The following is a 24,724-nucleotide window of genomic DNA, read 5'->3' as shown; positions in this document are numbered from 1 at the left end:
GCGTAAATTCATTTGGTTTTGTTTCCAGCATTGTCTTCCTGTGCCTCTGACATGTTCCACTGTGACAATGGCCAGTGTCTGTCAATGTACTGGGTCTGTGATGGACAGAACGACTGTGGAGATAACTCTGATGAAACTGACTGTGGTATGTAAGACTTAGACACTAGAATGCATCGCAGGAACCGATATGCGGGCTGTCAAATTTTTCCAATATATTTTGGTCTGCTATTTGTTGGGGCTCACTTTGAAGCTCTTTGTGTAAGAAAAATTTTCACCTTTTTGAAATAGTTTATTTAAAATCAAAAATTCTGTTTTCCCCATACAGTTAAACACAGGGGTGGTGGCCATTTGAATTTTAAATATAGGTAAATGTTGGATGATTTGTTTCTCTAGTGCCAAAATTGGTAAGGAATCCCTGATATTTATTCTTCATTTGGTAAGAGTATGGTGGAAAGTTTCATTTGGGAAAGCTTGAGCAAATTTTTTAAAGTTTGAATCTTTCACTTTTGAGGCGCAGACTACCTTAAAAGACTACAAATAGGTACCGAGGGGATTTAGTGGTTTTTTTAGCAAAGAGCACCATGGCTAAATTTTTAACATTGTGTTCCTTGAAACCTACAAGAAGTATACTGTTCAAAAACCAAATAAACATGCATAAAAAAATAAAGAAAGAAAGCAAAAATGCCACAGAAATAGAAATAAGTGCAGTGTTTTCCTAACAGTATATTCTATTGCAGGTGGACATACATGTCTGGCGCGAGATTTCATCTGTGATAATGGTAGATGCATACACACATCCTGGGTGTGTGATGGTGGCCAGGACTGTGGTGATGGCTCTGATGAAACAGACTGTGGTGAGCATAATGACATAATATTGTAATTTTTAGCTCACATTTGATATATGTATATATAACTAAAGAGCTTATATGGTAGGTCAGCGGCGTCTGTTTGTATGTATGTATGTTAGTATGTGCAGATGTATGTTGTCTACATCAAAAACTCCTAAACCGCAGCACCTACATTCTCAGTATTTGGTGTACTGGTGCACTGAAGGGTGGAGATGTGAATTTGTTCAAATGAACATGTGGGTGTCAAAAATATGCAAATGAGATAAAGGTGAAAATCCTGCAATTGCTAAAACTCTGTAACCACAGGCCAGATTTGTATAGAACTTGGTATGCAGGTTCTCTATGGTGACTTTTGTTAAATTTTCTTCAAATTGTGGTTAAATTTTGATAGTTGTATTTTTGGTGCAATTTTACCTGTTTTTGGTAAAAAAATCTTTTTCTCTGAAAGCGCTTGTCCCATTGCCTTGAAATTTGGTATGCACTATCCTAGGGTTGGCCTCTGTCAGATTTGTTCAAATTGGGTGAAATTTTCACATTTATATTTTTTGGGGTAATTTTTGCATTTTTTTGTCAAAAAATCATTTTCTTCCAAAGCATTTGTTGGATTGCTTTTAAACTTGATACTCATAATCCTAGGGTTGTTTTCTGTTGGATGTGTGAAAATTGTGGTGAAATTTTTTGTATTTGTGTTTTGGGGGCAATTTTTTGCATTTGTGGTCAAAAAATCATCTTCTCTGAATTAACTATTCTGATTGCATTGAAACTTGGTATGCATGTACCTAGAGGCATACTTAAATGAATGTCTTCAAATTGTGGTGAAATTTTCATACTTGTATTTTTGGGTAATTTTCCCCATTTTGGTCAGAAAAACATTTTCTCTGAAATCGCTTGTCCTATTTCTTTTAAAGTTGGTATGTGTGTTCAAAGGGGTAAACTTAGTTAAGCATACTCACTCTAGCCTGCAACATCAAAACAAATGTAAGCCCCCAGTGTCATTGACATTATTTTTTAAAAATATTTTGGCACAAGGCGACCTTGGGTCATTTGAGTGAACCAACTAGATTGTATTTTAGTTTTTGCAAAAATATCACATTGTTATCTTTCAAGGAAGTACTACATCAAAAGAGTAGTCAGAGTGACCAAACTGGCATAAATTATTCAATCCCCTGTATTTATAGTACTTAATTGTAGATTTTCACTTTGTGCTGCAAGTAAAGGTGCTTATATCTCAAAAAGTAAACAATGCTAAATGCATTTTTTAATCACACATGGAGAAAATGGAAACTTGCAGGCATTAAGCACCCGTAACATCAAAAATCTTGATCATCCTTGGCCAATAGGCAACTATTTTGAGATACTGCCCAGTTAGTAAAAATGTTTATTTCCTCCACAGAGGCCAGAACTTGTACACCAGGTGATTTCCTATGCGATGCATACAAGTGCATTACCACTACCTGGGTGTGTGATGGCTCAGAAGACTGTATTGATGGCTCTGATGAAGACAAAACATACTGCCGTGAGTATGGTCATACTTTACTCCCCAGTATTATGAACAATGTTAACTTTAAGGTAGAATGTGCCTTGGGGACAGATTTTCAGACTCTCAAACTTTTACAATATTCTTTTGGCTTACCACTTGTGGGGGCTCATTTTGAAGCTTATGGAGTAAATAAAGTTTGCACTGGCCTTATTTTGTGAAAAGCGGGTAATTTTTTTACTCACAGAGATAACACAGGAATGACAGCCATTTTGAATTTCCAAATATGGTAAATCGGGTAATTTGGGTCTCTAGAACTGAAATTTGCACGATAACATACCGTAGCTGAGTTGTTTTGACATTGCAGTCTAAACCACTCAGTTAAATCCCCACCCTTAAAACAGAGCGGTTCAATAAATAGGTTGTTACCATTTTCTGACTGCAAACCCACCACACGCCTTAAAGTTCATAAAGCATTCACACACTCATACTCACTATCATATACATCGGATACTGTCATTTACTCTTGGTTTTAGAAAACACAGACTGTGACGAAGCCACTCATCTCAGATGTTCATCAGGACGATGTATTCCATTGTTATGGAAGTGCGATTTTGAGCCGGACTGCACGGATGGCGGAGATGAAGTAAATTGCGGTAGGCTTTTCATTTATATTGTAATGGTGGTCATCAAAATGTACCTCTATTTAAATTAACTCATTTTGGCTGAAATCCCTAGCCTGCACAAATCTGAATCTAAAAATATCATCAGGATATACAAAGTTGAAAGCAACCGTGTTAAATGTGGAAAAATAACATATACAGTGCGATATGTTATAGTTGGGATATTGGAATATGTAGCTGCGGAACATGTATTTTGCAGTATTTTATTGTCAGCAAACATCTAATGCTAGATTTCCAAAATAAATGATTTCATTTATGCAAAGCACCTCGAGAAGATATTCAGACTCACACTTTTATCATACTTTCTGGTCTATCACTTAAGGGGCTAATTTTGAAGCTCATTGAATAACTGAACAGTTCACTGACATTATTTAGTTAAAATTAAATGTTTAATTTTTTGCCATGGGGTTATTACATTTATTGAGGCCTTTTTGAATTTGAAATATTGTTAAATTTAAGGTACTTTGTTTCCATAGTAGCAAAATATGCAGAGTGACCCCTGATTTTTATTTTTGATTTTGAAAGATGATGGTTGAAAGTTTCATTGAAGAAGATTTGAGCAAAAGTTAACTTTTGAAATGCATATGCTACCTCAATCAACATTGTTCAAATATGCAAATCACATGGTATGGCTCATTATCAACGGAGTATTTGTTAACCTATGCTTGCGAAGCTTGAATCTACAAGTCCCATGAAACGTTCAAATGTTACTATATATTGCTAGTATCAAATTGTGATAATTTTTAACTGCTTTTTTGAACTAGATAATCAGACCTGTCCAGATGGTTATTTCCATTGTGCCAATGGTGAATGCATAACAGGGTTTTGGCAGTGTGATTATGATGACGACTGCGGTGACAGAAGTGATGAAAGTGGATGTGGTAAGATAATGAATTGCTGCACTTTGCAATGTAGTGCATTGGTCTCAGTTTCTAAATAAGTTTCTCATTTTTGCCAATATTAGCTTTAAGTTTTTTAAATTAACCAATCCTTGTAGTAAGACTATCCCTCCAAAGTGTTTTAAAATCATGTTGCTGTATATTTGACTTAGCTTTGACATTTCATAAAAAAACCCATTTTTATATGTATATATATTCAAAATACCAAGTATAGCATTTTGTTCCACAGAAGAAATCTAGTACATGTTATGTGCATCAATAGTCATTTCTCTTTAAGTTATCAGGACATGTTCAGAACAATTGTAGTTGTGGCAGTACTAAATTCTGTCAATCATGAATTTTTCATTTGTGCTTGTGCTTTGTAATTGTGCTTGGGGAAGAAGCCTTCATCTCAAACCTTTCTGCTGTATACCATCTCTTACACCTATTAGTCCGGGGTCACTTGTCATGATTTTGGCTTCCGTGTGCATTTCGTGAAGACTCTTGTCAACATATATCATTTTGTTCCTTAATATCTGGAGAGTCCAAAAAACATTGTTGGCATTTTTTCTTTCCACTTTGTCAAGGTCAAATTCAAGGTCATTCGTTACTCCACAAATTCCATTGATTAAGCATTGTAGTGCGTACAAAATGGCTATACTCATTGACCAAATTACTTTATAATACCTTCAGTGGTGGAAGGGAACTTCACAGCTCATAAAAGATTTTAAAAACCTTATTGTTTTTGTTTTTTACCATTTTATATGGATTTATATGCAATTACAAGGATTTGCTTGTATTGCAGTTGTACATCTTTTTCCATGCACTGTGTTAAATAATGACACAGATCGGTTTTTGACATGCACTGTGCTTGACAACTACATCATAAATTTCCCTGCATCTCAACGTAAGCCATCCGCAGTATTACCAACTCTGGTAGGTTGTAAATTCCAGACCTCTGTGCAAAATTTCACTAGTGTAGACAGGATTGCTGTGCAGCTAGCAGTGTGTACTCTCTGCTTGTAGTGAGAGTAAGTCATCCCTTTTCCTCGCATTTCTCTCCAAGTCATATAAAACGATTTGTATTTTTTCCTAACAATAGCAGGGATTAGAGACTTGTTGCTAATCATAGGCTACATGCAGAAGCAATTTATCAAAACTAAGCCTCTGCGCTGAGAAATATAGGCTATTACCTGTGGCTTTTGAAAATCAACTCCAGTACGCACAATGTTGTACTAACCAAGACACCCATTGTTAAAATATTGATACTGAGTACGAAAAATGATTCATTAACAATGGGTTGAACCTTTATTGTGAGACACTGGAAGTCCGTAGATTATTTAGGGTTAAAAACGACGAGATTAGTCATATACGGTGTTAGTAGTTTCTCAGAAACCGTTATCCAAAGGCTATTTACTCGATATTTTATTGTCACGGAATCTTGACATTTAGTGGTTGCATTTCACATATACATTATATTTCACATAACTGACATTGCATGCAAATAACTTCGTCAAAACTTTCAGTAAAAGAGCATTTCATTCCTCCGAAAAGAGGACGTTATGCCTGATATATAAGGAAGCAAGTGGTGAGCTTGTGTCAATGTTAAAGACTCAAGGATGATGATTCGTCTTTCCTTCGAGATTGTGGTGCTTGCTATGCAAATACTTGCCACAAAGGTCTACTCCAGTGAGCAAAATTGGGCTATGAAAAAGTGTTAGAGCAAGGTGATAGCTCTGTATTGATAGGTTTAGCTAGTGGACGACCCTAGGCCCTGTACATCAACTTTACTCTCATCGACCATGTAAAGTGCTGGTTCATCTGAACCTAAAGTTGCTTTCAATAGATCATCAGCTAGTACATAAGACAAAAGCATATGTTTAATAAGACAAAAGCATATGTTTTTTCTGTCAACAATATATTTCCTTGGGTCCTCTCCATGAGGATTCTTCATTCAATGCTGGGGAAAAACTACAGAGAGCAGTAAACCAAGGAAAATCAGACTTGTTAAAAGTCAGACTCAGTGGTGCAAAAGATCCAAAGGATGCTAGAGCCATTTACATTAAATATCACAAAAGATGTTGGACCAAAAACATTGAAAATGTATTGCGAAATTTAAACACAAATGCAGACCCATTGTGTGAGACTGGATCTGCAAATGTCGGTAATGATAAACAACACCATGCTTGCTGCAGATATCAATGTTTCCTTGTTGGAAAATTCTTTAGCTGAAGGTTCAGTTTTAAACCTGGGTGAAGTACATGACTCATATTTGGCAATACGTAAGGAACATGGAATTGTGAACCCATCAATTGGAAATAGGAAATTAAAGAAATTATATCTGATCACATAAAAGATTGGAATCTGCACGACCCAGTGAACCAGAATTGGCTTTGCTAAATGCTACTAAAGATGCAGCAATACAGGGAGTTGCTGAGGAAAGTACAGAGGAAAATGTAAGAGTACTGTTCAAAGCTGCCAAAATTTTGAGAAAAGCAATATCATTTTCAAGAAGTACACCAAGCAAAGGCAGTCTTGGAAAATGATATCATTGCCTAACCCGACTTGCCACCTCCAGCAAACTAACAATGGAAGCTGGAGGAAAACACATTCATACCCATAGTAAGCATGCTTCCTCCTTTCCCTGAAGCTGTTGTGCATTTGATCAGATATTCTTGTAAACAAAATATATACAAAACAAATATCTGCTCTTGCAAGACGAATGCAATGACATCACATGTACGGAAATGTGTCACTGTGAGGCTGATGAAAATTATTGTCCGAACTGTTCACCTCCTATAAGTGACACTTTTGTTGATGATTTTGATAATGATTAACAACTTAAGCATGAAAATCTTCTGTTTTTTGAAAGTCACTAATGCAGAGTTATCAAATTTTGAAGTTGCTGTGTGATCGTATTACTTTTATGACAAAACTTTATTCAGATTAGAGATTATGACATTAAAAGTCATTGACCTTTGACAGGAAATGTTAGACATCTGACTTCCTGAGAATGTTGTATAAGTGATCGTATTACTTTTAAAACAAAACTTATTCAGATTAGAGATTATGACATTAAAAGTCATTGACCTTTGACAGGAAATGTTAGACATCTGACTTCCTGAGAATGTTGTATAAGTTTTATGAATCTGAAATTGTATACAAGATAATCATTTTGATGTTTTAAGGTTTAAGGTATGGAAGGCATTTCTACGAAAATTAGAAGGAATTTCATATTGACCTTCAATTGACCTTTGGTAAAGTAGTTCTATATATTTTTAATACAATAACCTTTTTTTTTCAAAAAACCTCAATGTTAATGATTGTAAGGAATAATTCACATCAAATGCATGTTTCCAAAGGTAATATGATTGCAAACTGGCCATAAAATCTTTTATTGGCTAAGAAAAAACGATTTTTGTCGATTTTAAGGAAATGACCTTGAAATGACCTTCAGAGTTGTCAGAAAAATGCCAAAAATTTTTTTTGAAAAACTTGGCCATTAAGTAAATCGATGAGCTAGGTTGGCAAAAATCTTCACTCAAAACACACATTATGACAATTGAAGCCCGGACTATATATAGGAGTTATCAAAAATCATTGAGTTTACGATCACCATAATGGTGATCGATTTTTTAAACATTCATTATTCAAAAGATAAAGATCCTGTTTTCAAAGGATACAAGCTGAAATGCAGTGTCTGTGTAAATGCAAGGTCATGTAACTGACTTTTTTAAATTTTGAACTCTCCTTTTAAACTTTAATAATTAGGGTTTCGAGACCATGGGTCCGAAACCCTCTAGTAATCGTTCTGTTTTTTATTATTATTATTATTATTATCATTATTCTTTTTCTTCTTCTTCCATCCTCTAAATACGACTGCCACGCAAACACCGTTGCACCTAGAGACTTAAAATTTGGCACATAGATTAAACTCCTCATAAGTAATTTTGTGATCACATGACCATAACAATGAGTTACGTGACCTGGCGGCCATATTGAAAACAAACTTTCAAATAGACTTTATTTGCATAAAAAAATATCAATCAAAATTCTGTCCAAAATTTTTGTAGACCATAGGCCTGGGCTCCTTCATGCCAAATTTCAAGGTCATAGGCCTGGCCGATTTTGAGAAAAAGATTTTTAAAGTATTATTTTTCACATTTTCAGTGACCTTTGACCTCCCCTACAGATTTACAAATGCCCATTACAGGCTAGCCAATAGAGCTAGGAGTCTGGTTCTTTTTCGACATAGACCATCATTAGTTCTTAATGTTCACCGAAATATTTTGGGTCAAGTCATGTGACCTTGACCTCATTCATTATGCACATATCTAATTCTAGGCTAACCAATAGGGCTAGAGAGCCGAATTTTGGTACACAGGAAGTAGTATTGGATAGAAATCTATTGTCAATATGTCACATGACCAGACCTTATTAATTATGCGCATATCTTATTCTAGGCTAACCAATAGGGCCAGAGAGCCGAATTTTGTACACAGGGAGTACTATAGGATAGAAATCTATTGTCAATATGTCATGTGACCAGACCTCATTAATTATGCACATATCTAATTCTAGGCTAACCAATTGGGCTAGAGAGCCGAATTTTGGTACACAGGGTGTACTATGGGGTAGAAATCTATTGTCAATATGTCACATGACAAGACCTCATTAATTATGCACATATCTAATTCTAGGCTAACCAATAGGGCTAGAGAGCCGAATTTTGGTGAATAGGGAGTACTGTGAGATTGAAATCTATTGTCAATATGTTACGTTACCAGACCTCATTAATTATGCACATATCTAATTCTAGGCTAACCAATAGGGCTAGAGAGCCAAATTTTGGTACACAGGGAGTACTATGGGATAGAAATCTATTGTCAATATGTCACATGACAAGACCTCATTAATTATGCGCATATCTTATTCTAGGCTAACTAACAGGTCCAGAGAGCACAATTTTGGTACACAGGGTGTACTATGGGATAGAAATCTATTGTCAATATGTCAAATGACGATACCTAATTAATTATTTGCATATCTAATTCTGAGCAAGCCAATATAGGTAGAGGTCTGATTTTGGTCTACAGGGATAACTATAGGAAGAAATTTTTATGACAAAATGTCATGTGACCTCGATGACCTTTGACCTTATATATACATATTTGTCCATAACTCAGTAACCACAGTTGCTACATCTTTCAAATTTGGTATGATGGGAGACCTTATTACGGCACATCCTTAACCTCATTATTATGCACATATCTAATTCTTGGCAAGCCAAAGAGCTAGAGATCTGATTTTTGGTAGATAGGGAAAACTATGGGAGCAAAGTTTTTGGACAAAATGTCACGTGACATGGATGACCTTTGACCTAAATTTCACAAATATGTGATCTATTTCTCTTATTGCCCCTGTGCACTGAGATGTCTCGAAACCCGGTTATTGCTGCTTTGCAGCTATATTTGCAGTTGATTTTTTTCTTTATTTAAGTTAATTAATCACACTTAAGTTATGAGTATTTTTGCACAATTCTGTGTTACATTCAACTCAAACTGTTTCGGTCAAAATATAGTGGAAATCAAAAAAATACATTTTCTATAAAATCATCAAAGGAACGTCATGTGCAGTGTCAGTGAAAGGGTAAGATATAAGACTATCTGAATCAATGACCTCTTTTTTCCAATAGAATACGAGAATACATGTAATGGTAAGGAGTTTCGTTGTGAAAATGGAGAGTGCTTACTGACTGAATGGCATTGTGACAATGAAAAAGACTGTTTTGATGGGTCGGATGAACTAGACTGTGGTATGTATAGTTTGCCAAAATACTGCACAGCTAGAAAAACTAGTCTTCCTTAGATATTGTTCTGTTCATGCAAAGGTGTTAAGGATTGAGTATCTGATTAAAAGTGGAATTCTCAAAATTTGTAAATGTTCAGTGAAAATAATGCAAGTGCATCCATTGACCGTTTTCACCCCTGATGCTTTGTAAACTGGTCCACACTCACCATTGATAACAATGAGTTTTTTGGCCAAATCATAGTGATGGAAGGGTTAGGCCACATTGACTTGGAGTGCACACGTAACAAGATGCACAACTGACAAGAATAACAGGAGTTAGGGACAAAATAGGGCAGCTGTATTTACTACACTAAGATAGGGAAAACTGTTCTGCTTCACTAAGCCAATTCTCCTGAAACTACAATGTGTGAATAAAAGCAGCTTCGATGTACACAACAAACATGATGTTGTGTTAGTGTGTGCCACGAATAAGCATATGAAAGGCATATTCAGGCAAATATCATAAGGTTTGCAGACTTAAGTTAGTATGCGCCTCGAAAGTGTAAACCTTTGATCAAACTTTGCTTAAAGAATATTTCAACCATTCTCTTTCAAAATCAAGAATAAAATTGGGGTCACTGTGCAAATTTTGGTACTAGAGAAATTACCCAAGATTTACCAATGTTTGAAATAATCAAAATGGCTGCTGTCCCTGTGTAAACTCTACGGAGAGCTTTAAAACAAATGGTAGATCAAAAAAGGATTGTAAAAGTTTGAGAGTCTGAATATCTGTCCCCAAGGCGCATTTTACCTTAAGATGATCTAAAGCAAAACACAACCACTCATAGATAAAGATTGTGTATATAATGGTCTTAAAACAGAACACAGGATAGCCTTCAAAGACAGTCTACTTGCTGAAAGCTCTGTTAGACTTAGAAAACTTGGAACTTTATTTCCAATGGATTAATCTGAAGTAGCAGCTGATTGGTGAAAGCAATATACCCTATGATTGGTTGGAACAATGCCACCCACTCTGTGCACTTTGTCTTGAGGTAAGACGCACCTCGAGGACAGATAGGTGGACTATCAATTTTCTACAGTTCTCTTCTGATCTACCACTTTGTGGGGGGGGGGGGGCTCATTTTAAAGCTCTTGGAGAAAGAAACACTTTCACCGGCTTAGTTTAGGAAAATTCAAAATTTAATTTTCCCCCCATAGAGTTAACACAGGAATGGCGGCCATTTTGAATTTTAAATATCACATAATGTTGGGTAATTTGTTCCAAACTTTGCATGGCGACCCGTAACTTTTATTGTTGATTTGGTAAGAGAATGGTTGAAAGTTTCATTCAGGAAAGTCTGAGTAAATGTTTGAGTCTTTCACTTTTGAGGCGCAATTAAACTACCTTAAACATAGCGTGTGCATGTACAGAGATACTCCTTTGTAATGTAACATCATCATTCAAGTGTGTGCATTGTCTCACAACAATCCTAATTTTGCTTTGACTGTGGAGCAGGGCCCCCTACATGCTCATCTAAAGAGTTCACGTGCCGTGAGAGTTTGGTCTGCCTTCCAAGAAGATGGCGGTGTGATGGTGACAAGGATTGTTCAGATGGATCGGATGAAGAACACTGCCCTGCAGGTAGAGTACTTTCCATACACTGGCACAGTTATTAATAATAAAGAATTGTGTTGAAGTGCTGAATGTGAGAAAATGTCAATGCGTTGTGAACATTTATCTGCCAGTTACTTTAAGTGTGCATTTTACTCTTAACCTTTAATTATCATCCCTTTTTCACTTCAGTGGTCAAACCATACCAAGGATAATGATATTATAAACTCAAGTGTGGTATGCATTGTTGAACAGGGGTGAATTTTGTTCATTTAGACTTCAAATCCCAGGACCTGGTGGTAAATTTGCTGCAGCCCAGTCTGATGGTTGTTTGTTTTCTCTAGCACTGACTGCAGTCATAAGTATTTCAGACTAAGTAAAGAACAGAATCACAAATCAAGTCAAACCTTAAAAGTGTTTTTTTTTAGCCTTAGACTTTTAGCCTGATGAATTTGCAAAAAAGACTACAGTTTGCAGCCATTTTTTGTGCTAATTCCTTTTTTCCAATAACTGTAAAACATGAACTCTGATATTTTGTGCACAGTGAGTACAACTGTCACTATTGTCACTGAAAAAGATGGACTGAAAGAAATGTGCGGAGACAGCGAGTATCACTGTGACATTGGATCTTGTGTGACACTTGATGTGGTCTGTAACGGCTACGATGATTGTCCAGATAGCTCAGACGAAGGCGGACACTGTGGTCAGTATAAACAGACATCTATCTTGCTTCATCTATGAATATATTTTTAGGTACTTGTTATTGGTTTTACAGTGTAATTCAAGGAAGCATTAATGCTATGGTATATACCAACATTTCCACAGCTGAATAAATCAAGGTTTAAGCTGCTTTGGTTCAACAGAATAAGAAGTAATGCAATATGGTACTGCCATGAAAGATGGTGTACACAGTTCTATCATGATCTCTATCTATGTATGCTGTATCTATAAGCAGTGGCTATATTGTTACAGTATGACACTTGAAAATTCAATTTTAATTTGGTCCATGAAGATACACTCTTGAATCTATACAAGTGAGTATTCTGAGCAAGAAACAGGGTGATAACATCGTGATGTGGATGGTGATTTCTGTGTTTCTGGGGGAACATTTTTTCATTTTTCACTGTACATTCTAATTTCAGACTCATCCTGCCTCTATTCCAATGGAGACTGTGTTCACAAGTGTATCCCAACTCCACGAGGAGCTGCCTGTTTTTGTGATGAGGGCTATGCGTTGGCATCAGATGGCAAGACTTGTGATGGTATGTTTTAACTAAATTTGCCCTTCTAGTGTAACATTTCAAGTTTATTTGTAGGCTGTGGAGGTAAATGTGCCAAGGGGATTTTTATGACTTTAAAATTTTTACAGCACGGTACTACTTTACTGCTGGTGTAGACTCATTTTCATGTAGAGAAGTTTTCATTTTCTCGCTGTTGTGAAAGTCAAAAATTTAATTTTTCTCCATAGAGTTAACACAGGGAACAGCTGCAAATTTGGATTTTTAGATATCGATAAATTTTGGAAAATCTTTATATCTTATCCAAATCTACATAGTGATCCCTACTTTTTTGATTACGAAAGCAAATTGATTAAGTTCCTTTAGAAATGTTTCAGTAACATTTTAAATATATGAATTTGAGATACTAGTATTTTCACTGCTTCGATAAAGTTTGTGTGCGATGTTTGATAGCGAGTATGTAAGTGCGAGTGCTTCATGAACTCTACAGCAGTGTTGAGTTGTGGCAGTCAGAAAACTGTAACAACTTAGCTCCATTATTGAACCCTGTTTTTTGAGAGTGGGGATTTGGCCAAGTGGTTCTGTCTGTTGCTTTTCTGCCAGGTGACTGGCTGCCGTACGTTGTGAGTTCGAACCCGATTGAAAACACCATATTTCACTTACCTCATACTATGATATATTTTTATGCTCATTGTGTGGGAACACTAAATTATTTCTGTCTTTCATCGCCATCCGACCTTTTGGACAGAATAGCATGTGGCAGAACAGGAAATATTCTGAATATTACAGAGTAGATAAATACACTATCAAGGGACACATTGATTTAAAATGAGATTTTTTCAGAGTCAGTATATTCTATAAATTGCAGATTGTATCAATGTTAATTGTTAAACTCTGGTATTGATGTTGAATTTCATACAGTGCTATGGATAAGCTGAACAATCCCCCAACTTATGTATTTCAGATGTCAATGAGTGTGCAGTCTTTCCACCGTTATGTAGCCAGGTCTGTGAGAATACAAAGGGGAGTTACAGATGCCATTGCTTTGCCGGCTACGCACTTGATGTTGACCATCACAGATGTAAAGTTGCAGGTCTGTATATGAATGCATTTTGGCTGGTTGTATCTCAAGGTGTCCAGGCGTGCAATTAATAAACATGATTAAACTGTTTTATTCAGAATAAATATCTACAAAAGAAAACTGTATCTATCAACCAAATGTTTTTATTCGGCTGTACAGTTACAGTTTAAGTTTTTTTTATTTTTGTTCAAATGCCTGATTTTAGAAGATTTCTAATAACTTTGAAGAGTAGAATAAGAAGCTACCCAAATAGCCATTGTGAATGTTGTAAATTTGCATCCGAGAAGTGTGTAAACTAATCGTAAAATTGTACTCTGTTGACAAAATCAGGTGCACATACATATATTGTACTGAACAAAGCAGTCAAATCAGTACACTAGTACAGAAATTTGCAAGAATTTGCAAGAAATGGACACTTTCTCCCTTTTTTTGCGAGAAGTAAGCGAGAATACATACTTTCTCGCAATAAATTAGCAAGAATTTAATTTTCTCGCAATCAGCTGGTGAGAACTGTGTTTTCTTGCTTAGCATCTACAAGAAACTGAATTCTCACAATCGATCAGTGAGAAATTTGTTTTCTTGCTCTGCATCTGCGAGAAATTGTATTCTTCTGTGTAAGCATTTCACAAAAATTCACAATTTCTCGCAGATGCAGAGCGAGAAAACATAGTTCTCGCTGATTGATTGCGAGAATTCAATTTCTCGCAGATGCTGGCGAGAAAGCACAGTTCTCGCAGCTTGATAGCAAGAAAGTATGTATTCTCGCTTACTTCTCACAATAAAGCGAGAAAGTGTCCATTTCTCGCAAATTTCTCGCAAATTTCTGTACTAGTGACGTAGTACCAGGGATGTTCATGTGCGAGACCACTACACATGTCACCAAGAAGAGATCACAGAGCTTTTGAAACTATTGAGCACAACCTGCTTCAGCAGTAGCATTGTCTTAACTGCATATATGAAACCGTGAACACTAATAAGAAATGATCAATTTGTAGGAGAGAGACACACATGATAACTGGACTTCATTCTGTAGCACATGTACTTTCGTACCCACTATGTAACTTTCTCTCTTCCATCAGATGTTGAACCTGTCCTCCTGTTTGCGGTCACCAAAGAGATACACATGTTCAGTTTAGCTGGAGGGCATGACCACAAGCCATTGTTCAGCCGTGCTGATAATTACATAGCTTCAATAGACGTTGACTCGGTGGAAGGAAATGTGTACTGGAGTGTGCTAGTAAAGGTGGGAATTATCCATGTGACTTTTTTAAGGTGGTTTGTGCCTCTAAATTGAAATAATTTGCTGAAACTTTATTCAAGAAAACTTTAAATTGTGTTGACTCTAGTGGGACCATCAAATTTTTGATTTTCACGAAAAGAAGACTTAGAATGAAATAAGTTGATAGACCAAGAAAGTATTGTAAAAATTTTGAAAGTTCAAATGTCTGTCCCATTTAACTTTAAGCTGGAAAGCTGTGTGTATCGCATGGTGTTTATACCTAAGTGGTGTAAATAGTTTGAATGTGCACATGGCCAGACAGTCAGCGGGAAAACCCTTATTTGCACATATAAATTTTGGTGACACATTCCTGATCAATAAATATTGTACAGGTAGACTAACCACACCATTGAACATGTTACTTCATGTATTATGACTTTGAGGGTTAGAAATGTGCTATATGTTGTGTGTCAGCAGAAAACATTGACAAAGACTGAACTCAATGAATGCCATGATCTGAAAAGACAAGATCTCAATGAGGGCCTTTCTATTCATTGACCAGGGCTTATATCGGAAGTATCGTATTCTAATCATTGATATTCAAAAATTATTTCATATGTATTTTTTGAAATTTAAGACAATTACCTGTCTCCTAAATTTAAGTAATTAATACAAAAAAACTACATTGCACTTGCATACATTTTTGCTTAAAAGCAAGTTATTGAAATCTTTAATCACCATCTGACCCTCTGGACAGGATAGCGTGTACCCAAACTATGGATATTTTTTGAAAAGGGTATATCATGTTCAGTGATCGGACCATGAGCTGCAACAATGTATGGCAAACTTGAGCAACAATCTAATATAACTTGAGCAACAATCTAATATAATGAAAACAATGGAGTTTTCTCAGTAGGGAACTGGCCTTTGGAAACAACTGGACTGCTAAGATGAAATTTATGTAAATTTGTTCAGTGAGGGCACAGACTTGTTCAGTCTTGCCCAATGAACACACTGGCAGAAAATCAACGGAATTTGTCTTAATTTTGTCTCAGCAGAAGCCAATGCTGTGCTCTTTGTACTATATTTAGAAATAAACCTGAAATCATTATCAATTCAATTTTTACAAGGAACAGATAAGTTTTACTTACTTTGTGTCTAGGTGTAAACATACCTCAAACTATCTTTATACAAGTGTTTATAGGATAAAGGCTTGCTAAGGTAGAACGCATCTCAAGGAAAGATATTTGAGCTCTCAAATTTTATCAGTTCTATTCTGATCTACCACTAGGGGGCTCATTTAAAGCTCTTGGTGTAAGAAAAGTTTTCACTGTCTAAGTTTTTTGAAAATCAAAAATTTTATTTTTCCCCCAAAGAGTTAACATAGAGAGGCGGCCATTTTGAATTTCAAATATCAGAAAATAGTTAGGTAACTTTTCTCTCTAGTATCAAATTTTGCACAGTTACCCCTTACTTTTATTCTTTGGCAAGAGAAAGGTTGAAGGTTGAGAGTTTGAGCAAAATATTGTCTTTCACTTTCAAGGGACATACTACCTTAAAAGAATTAACATTATCGATCAGAATAGAATAGATTAAATTTGAGCTACGTTTTTGTAATTGCTTGGATACACTATGGCTTTTACCACTATAATACATGTTCAAGTCAAGATACCTTCACTGTCCTGACAGGGCACCATTGAGAGGGCAGGCAAATCATCCGAGGAGATAAGAGTCCTGTTGAAGAGAGTAGAAATTGTTGAAGGCTTGGCTGTGGACTGGATCGGCAGGAACTTGTACTATACCAACACTGGTATCGATATGATTGGTGTCTGTACTTTGTCGGGACTTCACCAAAGTAAAATAATAGATCAGGATTTGGATGAACCAAGGGGTATTGCGCTTGACCCCAACAGTGGGTAAGCTAATATTGTGTACTTGCTCTCACTTGAACATTTTTCATTTGAATACTGATTCAAAACATCTTGAGATGATGTGAACGTAATTTTGTTCCATAATCAAGTTCTGTTCTGTATTTCTTACTATAAATTGAATAGGTTTTATTAGTCCAATTATGATTTGTTTTAACCCTTTGAGTGCTGTTATTATTCCCACCAAAATTTAGACCAACATTTTTACCAATTTTTATGAATTTTTCTGTCATTGGTTTATAATTTTGGACCAAATGGACATCAAATTTCATTTGCTACAGTTTGTTATCAAAATTATGACAAAAATTGACTGGAGTATATTTCTAAAAGGTGACAAAAAAGGGTTAAATTAAATAACATAGTCATGTCATGGACTCATGTGCAGTAAAGGTAAAATGAAATTAAAGCTGCAAGCAGCGTTGGCGGGGCCCAAGCGGTTAACATGGTTCAAAAATCTTGCACTAATGATATTATGTGCAAAATTCGAGCTTGAAAAAGTAGGATTTTGATCATCATCTAATAGTTACTGTACATTTCACTTGGAATTTAATATTTGACGGAAAATCCAATATGGCGGCCAAACCACGTGACCGATCAAAACGCCTTTCGCAAACTTGAAAGAGATCACACCTAAGATGTTACATGTTAAATTTCAGTCGAATCAGTGTGTTGGTTCTGGAGAAGAAGATTTTTAAAGATTAATTCACGAATTTCGCAAAAATCCAATATGGCGGCCAGACCACGTGACCGCTCAAAACGCGTTTCGCAAACTTGAAATGTTAAGATGTTATATGTCAAATTTCAGTGGAATCGGTGTGTTGGTTCTGGAGGAGAAGATTTTTGATGATTAAATCACGATTTAATCAAAATCCAATATGGCGGCCAAACCACGTGACCGATCAAAACGCCTTTCGCAAACTTGAAAGAGATCACACTTAAGATGTTACATGTCAAATTAATGTTGAATCGGTGTGTTGGTTCTGGAGAAGAAGATTTTTAAAGATTAAATCACGATTTTTGCAAAAATCCAATATGGCGGCCAAAGCACGTGACTGATCGAAACGCATCGCAAACTTGAAAGAGATCATACTTAAGATGTTACATGTCAAATTTCAGTGGAATCGGTGTGTTGATTCTGGAGAAGAAGATTTTTGAAGATTAAATCACGATTTTCTCAAAATCCAATATGGCGGCCAAACCACGAGACCGATCAAAACGCCTTTCGCAAACTTGAAAGAGATCACACTTAAGATGTTACATATGAAATCTCAGTCGAATCGGTGTTTTGGTTCTGGAGAAGAAGATTTTTAAAGATTAAATTGGTATTTTTCAAAAATCCAATATGGCGGCCAAGGTCACGTGACCGCATGCGATTTTATTTGCAAATTCTTAAGACCTTAGGCCATACTTGCTATACAAAAAATTTCAAATCAACTAGACCCCTGGGTATTCAGGAGAAGCCATTTTTAGTTTTTGGAAAATCCAATATGGCCGCCAGGTCACGTGACCAATCGAAATTTGTATACCCAGGTGCACGAGATCTCATAGGTACCTATTAGCCCTGCAAGTTTCAGAAGTTTGCGGTAAGTGGTGTTTGAGTTCTAGGTCGACAAAAAAAGAGCGGAAGAAGAAGAAGAAGAATTAAAGCTGCAAGCAGCGTTGGCGGGGCCCAAGCGGATAACATGGTTGAAAGATCTTGCACTAATGATATTATGTGCAAAATTCGATCTTGGAAAAGTATGATTTTGAACATCATCTCATAGTTACTGTACGTGTCAGTGGGAATTGCATATTCTACGTAAAATCCAATATGGCGGCGAAATATGAAGGATGTAGCACTTGTGGTTACTGAGTTATGGACATATACTCATATTTAAGGGCAAAGGTCATCGAGGTCACGTGACATTTTGTCAAAAAAATTGTAAAGCTTAGTTATCCCTATATACCAAAAATCAGACCTCTAGCTCTATTGGCTAGCTCAGAATTAGATATGCGCATAATTAATGAGGTACAGGATGTGGTGTCATAAGGTCTCCCATCATACCAAATATGAAGGGTGTAGCACTTGTGGTTACTGAGTTATGGACATATACGTATTTTCAAGGTCAAAGGTCATCGAGGTCATGTGACATTTTGTCAAAAAAAATTGTATTGCTAAGTTATCCCTATATACCAAAATCAGACCTTTAGCTCTATTGGCTGGCTCAGAATTAGATATGCGCATAATTAATGAGGTACAGGATGTGGTGTCATAAGGTCTCCCATCATACCAAATATGAAGGGTGTAGCACTTGTGGTTACTGAGTTATGGACATATACGTATTTTCAAGGTCAAAGGTCATCGAGGTCATGTGACATTTTGTCAAAAAAATTGTAATGCTAAGTTATGCCTATATACCAAAAATCAGACCTCTAGCTCTATTGGCTGGCTCAGAATTAGATATGCACATAATTAATGAGGTACAGGATGTGGTGTCATAAGGTCTCCCATCATACCAAATATGAAGGCTGTAGCACTTGTGGTTACTGAGTTATTGATTTATACGTATATTCAAGGTCAAAGGTTATCGAGGTCATGTGACATTATGTCAAAAAAAATTGTCTTGCTAAGTTATCCCTATATACCAAAAATCAGACCTCTAGCTCTATTGGCTGGCTCAGAATTAGATATGCGCATAATAATGAGGTACAGGATGTGGTGTCATAAGGTCTCCCATCATACCAAATATGAAGGGTGTAGCACTTGTGGTTACTGAGTTATGGACATATACGTATTTTCAAGGTCAAAGGTCATCGAGGTCATGTGACATTTTGTCAAAAAAATTGTATTGCTAAGTTATCCCTATATACCAAAAATCAGACCTTTAGCTCTATTGGCTGGCTGAGAATTAGATATGCGCATAATTAATGAGGTACAGGATGTGGTGTCATAAGGTCTCCCATCATACCAAATATGAAGGGTGTAGCACTTGTGGTTACTGAGTTATGGACATATACGTATTTTCAAGGTCAAGGTTATCGAGGTCACGTGACATTTTGTCAAAAAAATTGTAATGCTAAGTTATGCCTATATACCAAAAATCAGACCTCTAGCTCTATTGGCTGGCTCAGAATTAGATATGCGCATAATTAATGAGGTACAGGATGTGGTGTCATAAGGTCTCCCATCATACCAAATATGAAGGGTGTAGCACTTGTGGTTACTGAGTTATGGACATATACGTATATTCAAGGTCAAAGGTCATTGAGGTCACGTGACATTTTGTCAAAAAAATTGTATTGCTAAGTTATCCCTATATACCAAAAATCAGAACTTTAGCTCTATTGGCTGGCTCAGAATTAGATATGCGCATAAAATCCAAGATGGCGGCCAAATCATGTGACCAATCCAAATGTCTTTCGCAAACTTAAAAGAGATCACTCTGAGGATGAGATGAGTAAAATTTCAGTTAAATCGGTGTGTTTGTTCTGGAGAAGAAGATTTTAAATTAAAGCTGCAAGCAGCGTTTGCGGGGCCCAAGCGGATAACATGGTTGAAAGATCTTGCACTAATGATATTATGTGCAAAATTCGATCTTGGAAAAGTATGATTTTGAACATCATCTCATAGTTACTGTACTTGTCAGTGGGAATTGCATGTTTTACGTAAAATCCAATATGGCGGCGAAATATGAAGGATGTAGCACTTGTGGTTACTGAGTTATGGACATATACTCATATTCAAGGTCAAAGGTCATCGAGGTCACACGACATTTTGTCAAAAAAATTGTAAAGCTTAGTTATCCCTATATACCAAAAATCAGACCTCTAGCTCTATTGGCTGGCTCAGAATTAGATATGCGCATAATTAATGAGGTACACAATGTGGTGTCATAAGGTCTCCCATCATACCAAATATGAAGGCTGTAGCACTTGTGGGTACTGAGTTATTGACATATACGTATATTCAAGGTCAAAGGTCATCGAGGTCACGTGATATTTTGTCAAAAAAATTGTATTGCTAAGTTATCCCTATATACCAAAAATTAGACTTTAGCTCTATTGGCTGGTTCAGAATAAAATATGCGCATAATTAATGAGGTACAGGATGTGGTGTCATAAGGTCTTCCATCATACCAAATATGAAGGGTGTAGCACTTGTGGTTACTGAGTTATGGACATATACGTATATTCAAGGTCAAAAAGGTCATCGAGGTCACGTGATATTTTGTCAAAAAAATTTTATTGCTAAGTTATCAATATATACCAAAAATCAGACCTCTAGCTCTATTGCTGGCTAAGAATTAGATATGCGCATAATTAATGAGGTACAGGATATGGTGTCATAAGGTCTCCCATCATACCAAATATGAAGGCTGTAGCACTGTGGTTACTGAGTTATTGACATATACGTATATTCAAGGTCAAAGGTCATCGAGGTCACGTGACATTATGTCAAAAAAATTGTATTGCTAAGTTATCCCTATATACCAAAAATCAGACCTCTAGCTCTATTGGCTGGCTCAGAATTAGATATGCGCATAATTAATGAGGTACAGGATATGGTGTCATAAGGTCTCCCATCATACCAAATATGAAGGCTGTAGCACTTGTGGTTACTGAGTTATGGACATATACGTACATTCAAGGTCAAAGGTCATCGAGGTCACGTGACATTATGTCAAAAAAATTGTATTGCTAAGTTATCCCCATATACCAAAAATCAGACCTTTAGCTCTATTGGCTGGCTGAGAATTAGATATGCGCATAATTAATGAGGTACAGGATGTGGTGTCATAAGGTCTCCCATCATACCAAATATGAAGGCTGTAGCACTTGTGGTTACTGAGTTATGGACATATACGTTTATTCAAGGTCAAAGGTCATCGGGGTCACGTGATATTTTGTCAAAAAAATTGTATTGCTAAGTTATCCCTATATACCAAAAATAAGACCTCTAGCTCTATTGGCTGGCTCAGAATTAGATATGCGCATAATTAATGAGGTACAGTATTTGTTGTCATAAGGTCTCCCATCATACCAAATATGAAGTGTGTAGCACTTGTGGTTACTTCGTTATGAACATATACCTATATTTAAGGTCAAAGGTCATTGAGGTCACATGACAATTAGTCAAATAAATTGTATTGCTAAGTTATGCCTATATACCAAAAATCGGACCTCTAGCTTTATTGGCTTGCCAAAAATTAGATATGTGCATATTTAATGAGGTACCGGATATGGCACCATGAGGTCTCCCATCCTACCAAATATGAAGGATGTAGCACTTGTGGTTCCAAAGTTATGGACGTATATGTATATTTTAGGTCAAATGTCATCTAAGTCATGTGACATTTTGTTAAAAAAATTGTTTTTCGTAGTTATCCCTATATACCAAAAATCTGACCTCTTGCTCTATTAGATTGCCCAGAATTAGATATGACTCTTACATAGGCCAGAATAAGCCATTTGTATAGCTTAGCTGCAGAGGTATAGGGGAGGTCAAAGGTCATTGAAAAATCAGAAAAATAATACTTTAAAAATTTTCTTCTCAAAAACTGCCTGGTTAATTTCCTTGAAATTTATTATATAGCATCTAGTAGTGTGGCCTATAAAGTTTGCGAAAAGATTTTGGTGTTAGTTCTGGAGAAGAAGTTTTTGAATGATTAAATTGCGATTTTTCGAAAATCCAATGTGGCGGCCAAATCATGTGACCGATCCAAATGTCTTTCGCAAACTTAAAAGAGATCACTCTAAGGATGACATGAGTAAAATTTCAGTTAAATCTGTGTGTTTGTTCTGGAGAAGAAGATTTTTAATGATTAAATTGCGATTTTCGTAAAATCCAAGATGGCGGCCAAATCATGTGACCGATCAATACGTCTTTCGCAAACTTGAAAGAGATCACTCTAAGGACGACATGAGCAAAATTTCAGTTAAATCAGTGTTTTGGTTCTGGAGAAGAAGATTTTTAATGATTAAATTGCGATTTTCGTAAAATCCAAGATGGCGGCCAAATCACGTGACCGATCCAAACGTCTTTCGCAAACTTGAAAGAGATCACTGTAAGGATGACATGAGTAAAATTTCAGTTTAATCGGTGTGTTCGTTCTGGAGAAGAAGATTTTTAATGATTAAATTGCGATTTTCGTAAAATCCAAGATGGCGGCCAAATCACGTGACCGATCTAAACGTCTTTTGCAAACTTGAAACAGATCACTGTAAGGATGACATGAGTAAAATTTCAGTTAAATCTGTGTGTTTGTTCTGGAGAAGAAGATTTTTAATGATTAAATTGCGATTTTCGTAAAATCCAAGATGGCGGCCAAATCACGTGACCGATCAAACATCTTTCGCAAACTTGAAAGAGATCACTCTAAGGATGACATGATTAAAATTTCAGTTAAATCGGTGTGTTCGTTCTGGAGAAGAAGATTTTTAATGATTAAATTGCGATTTTCGTAAAATCCAAGATGGCGGCCAAATCACGTGACCGATCCAAACGTCTTTCGCAAACTTGAAAGAGATCACTCTAAGGATGACATGAGTAAAACTTCAGTTTAATCGGTGTGTTGGTTCTGGAGAAGAAGATTTTTAATGATTAAATTGCGATTTTCGTAAAATCCAAGATGGCGGCCAAATCACGTGACCGATCCAAACGTCTTTCGCAAACTTGAAAGAGATCACTCTAAGGATGACATGAGTAAAATTTCAGTTAAATCGGTGTGTTGGTTCTGGAGAAGAAGATTTTTAATGATTAAATTGCGATTTTCGTAAAATCCAAGATGGCGGCCAAATCACGTGACCGATCCAAACGTCTTTCGCAAACTTGAAAGAGATCACTCTAAGGATGACATGAGTAAAATTTCAGCTAAATCTGTATGTTGGTTCTGGAGAAGAAGATTTTTAAAATTAAGTCGGTATTTTTCGCAAATCCAATATGGCCGCCAGGTCGCGCGACTATTCGAAATTTCTATACCCAGGTGCACGAGATCTCATAGGTACCTATTAGCCCTGCAAGTTTCAGAAGTTTGCGGTAAGCGGTGATTGAGTTCTAGGTCGACAAAAAAAGAGCGGAAGAAGAAGAAGAAGAAGAAGAAGAAGAAGAATATTGAACTCCTATAAAACCAATAGGGGCCCAGCCGGTAGGCTTGGGCCCCTAAATATTGAACTCCTATAAAACCAATAGGGGCCCAGCCGGTAGGCTTGGGCCCCTAATTAAAGCTGCAAGCAGCGTTGGCGGGGCCCAAGCGGTTAACATGGTTGAAAAATCTTGCACTAATGATATTATGTGCAAAATTCGAGCTTCAAAAAGTAGGATTTTGAACATCATCGAATAGTTACTGTATGTTTCACTTGGAATTTAATTTTAGGGAAAGTCAAATATGGCGGCCAAACCACGTGACTGATCAAAACGCATTTTGCAAACTTGAAACACATCACACTTAAGATGGTATATGCAAAATTTCAGTCAAATCGGTGTTTGTTAAGGAGAAGAAGATTTTAAAGATTAAATCACAATTTTCGAAAAATCCAATATGGCGGCCAAACCACGAGACCGATCAAAATGCCTTTGGCAAACTTGAAAGAGATCACACTTAAGATGTTACATGTCAAATTTCAGTCGAATCGGTGTGTTGGTTCTGGAGAAGAAGATTTTTAGAGATTAAATCACAATTTTCTCAAATCCAATATGGCGGCCAGACCACGTGACCGATCTAAACGCCTTTCGCAAATTTGAAAGAGATCACACTTTAGATATTACATGTCAAATTTCAGTCGATTGTGTTTGTTGGTTCTGGAGGTGAAAATTTTTAAAGATTAAATCACGATTTTAGCAAAATCCAATATGGCGGCCAAACCACGTGACCGATCAAAACGCCTTTCGCAAACTTGAAAGAGATCACACTTAAGATGTTACATGTCAAATTTCAGTCGAATCAGTGTGTTGGTTCTAGAGAAGAAGATTTTTAAAGATTAAATCACGATTT

General features: G+C 36.4%; 1 protein-coding gene across 1 annotated transcript in view; it reads left to right on the top strand.

Moving 5' to 3' along the window:
• The window catches only part of LOC139114451 (low-density lipoprotein receptor-related protein 4-like), a 67,878-nt gene that overhangs the window by 31,126 nt on the left and 12,028 nt on the right, over positions 1-24,724 (top strand). Inside the window, exons 31-42 of the mRNA XM_070676199.1 lie at positions 29-145; positions 738-854; positions 2,242-2,364; positions 2,871-2,981; positions 3,773-3,889; positions 9,582-9,701; positions 11,193-11,318; positions 11,833-11,991; positions 12,431-12,550; positions 13,491-13,619; positions 14,687-14,850; positions 16,516-16,742. Of these exons, the coding sequence (XP_070532300.1) occupies positions 29-145; positions 738-854; positions 2,242-2,364; positions 2,871-2,981; positions 3,773-3,889; positions 9,582-9,701; positions 11,193-11,318; positions 11,833-11,991; positions 12,431-12,550; positions 13,491-13,619; positions 14,687-14,850; positions 16,516-16,742 (1,630 nt within the window). The remainder of the gene's footprint in view (positions 1-28; positions 146-737; positions 855-2,241; positions 2,365-2,870; positions 2,982-3,772; positions 3,890-9,581; positions 9,702-11,192; positions 11,319-11,832; positions 11,992-12,430; positions 12,551-13,490; positions 13,620-14,686; positions 14,851-16,515; positions 16,743-24,724) is intronic.

This window comes from Ptychodera flava, chromosome 16 (assembly GCF_041260155.1).
Source record: "Ptychodera flava strain L36383 chromosome 16, AS_Pfla_20210202, whole genome shotgun sequence".
NCBI lineage: Eukaryota > Metazoa > Hemichordata > Enteropneusta > Ptychoderidae > Ptychodera > Ptychodera flava.
This window is presented reverse-complemented; position numbering and strand designations above follow the sequence as displayed.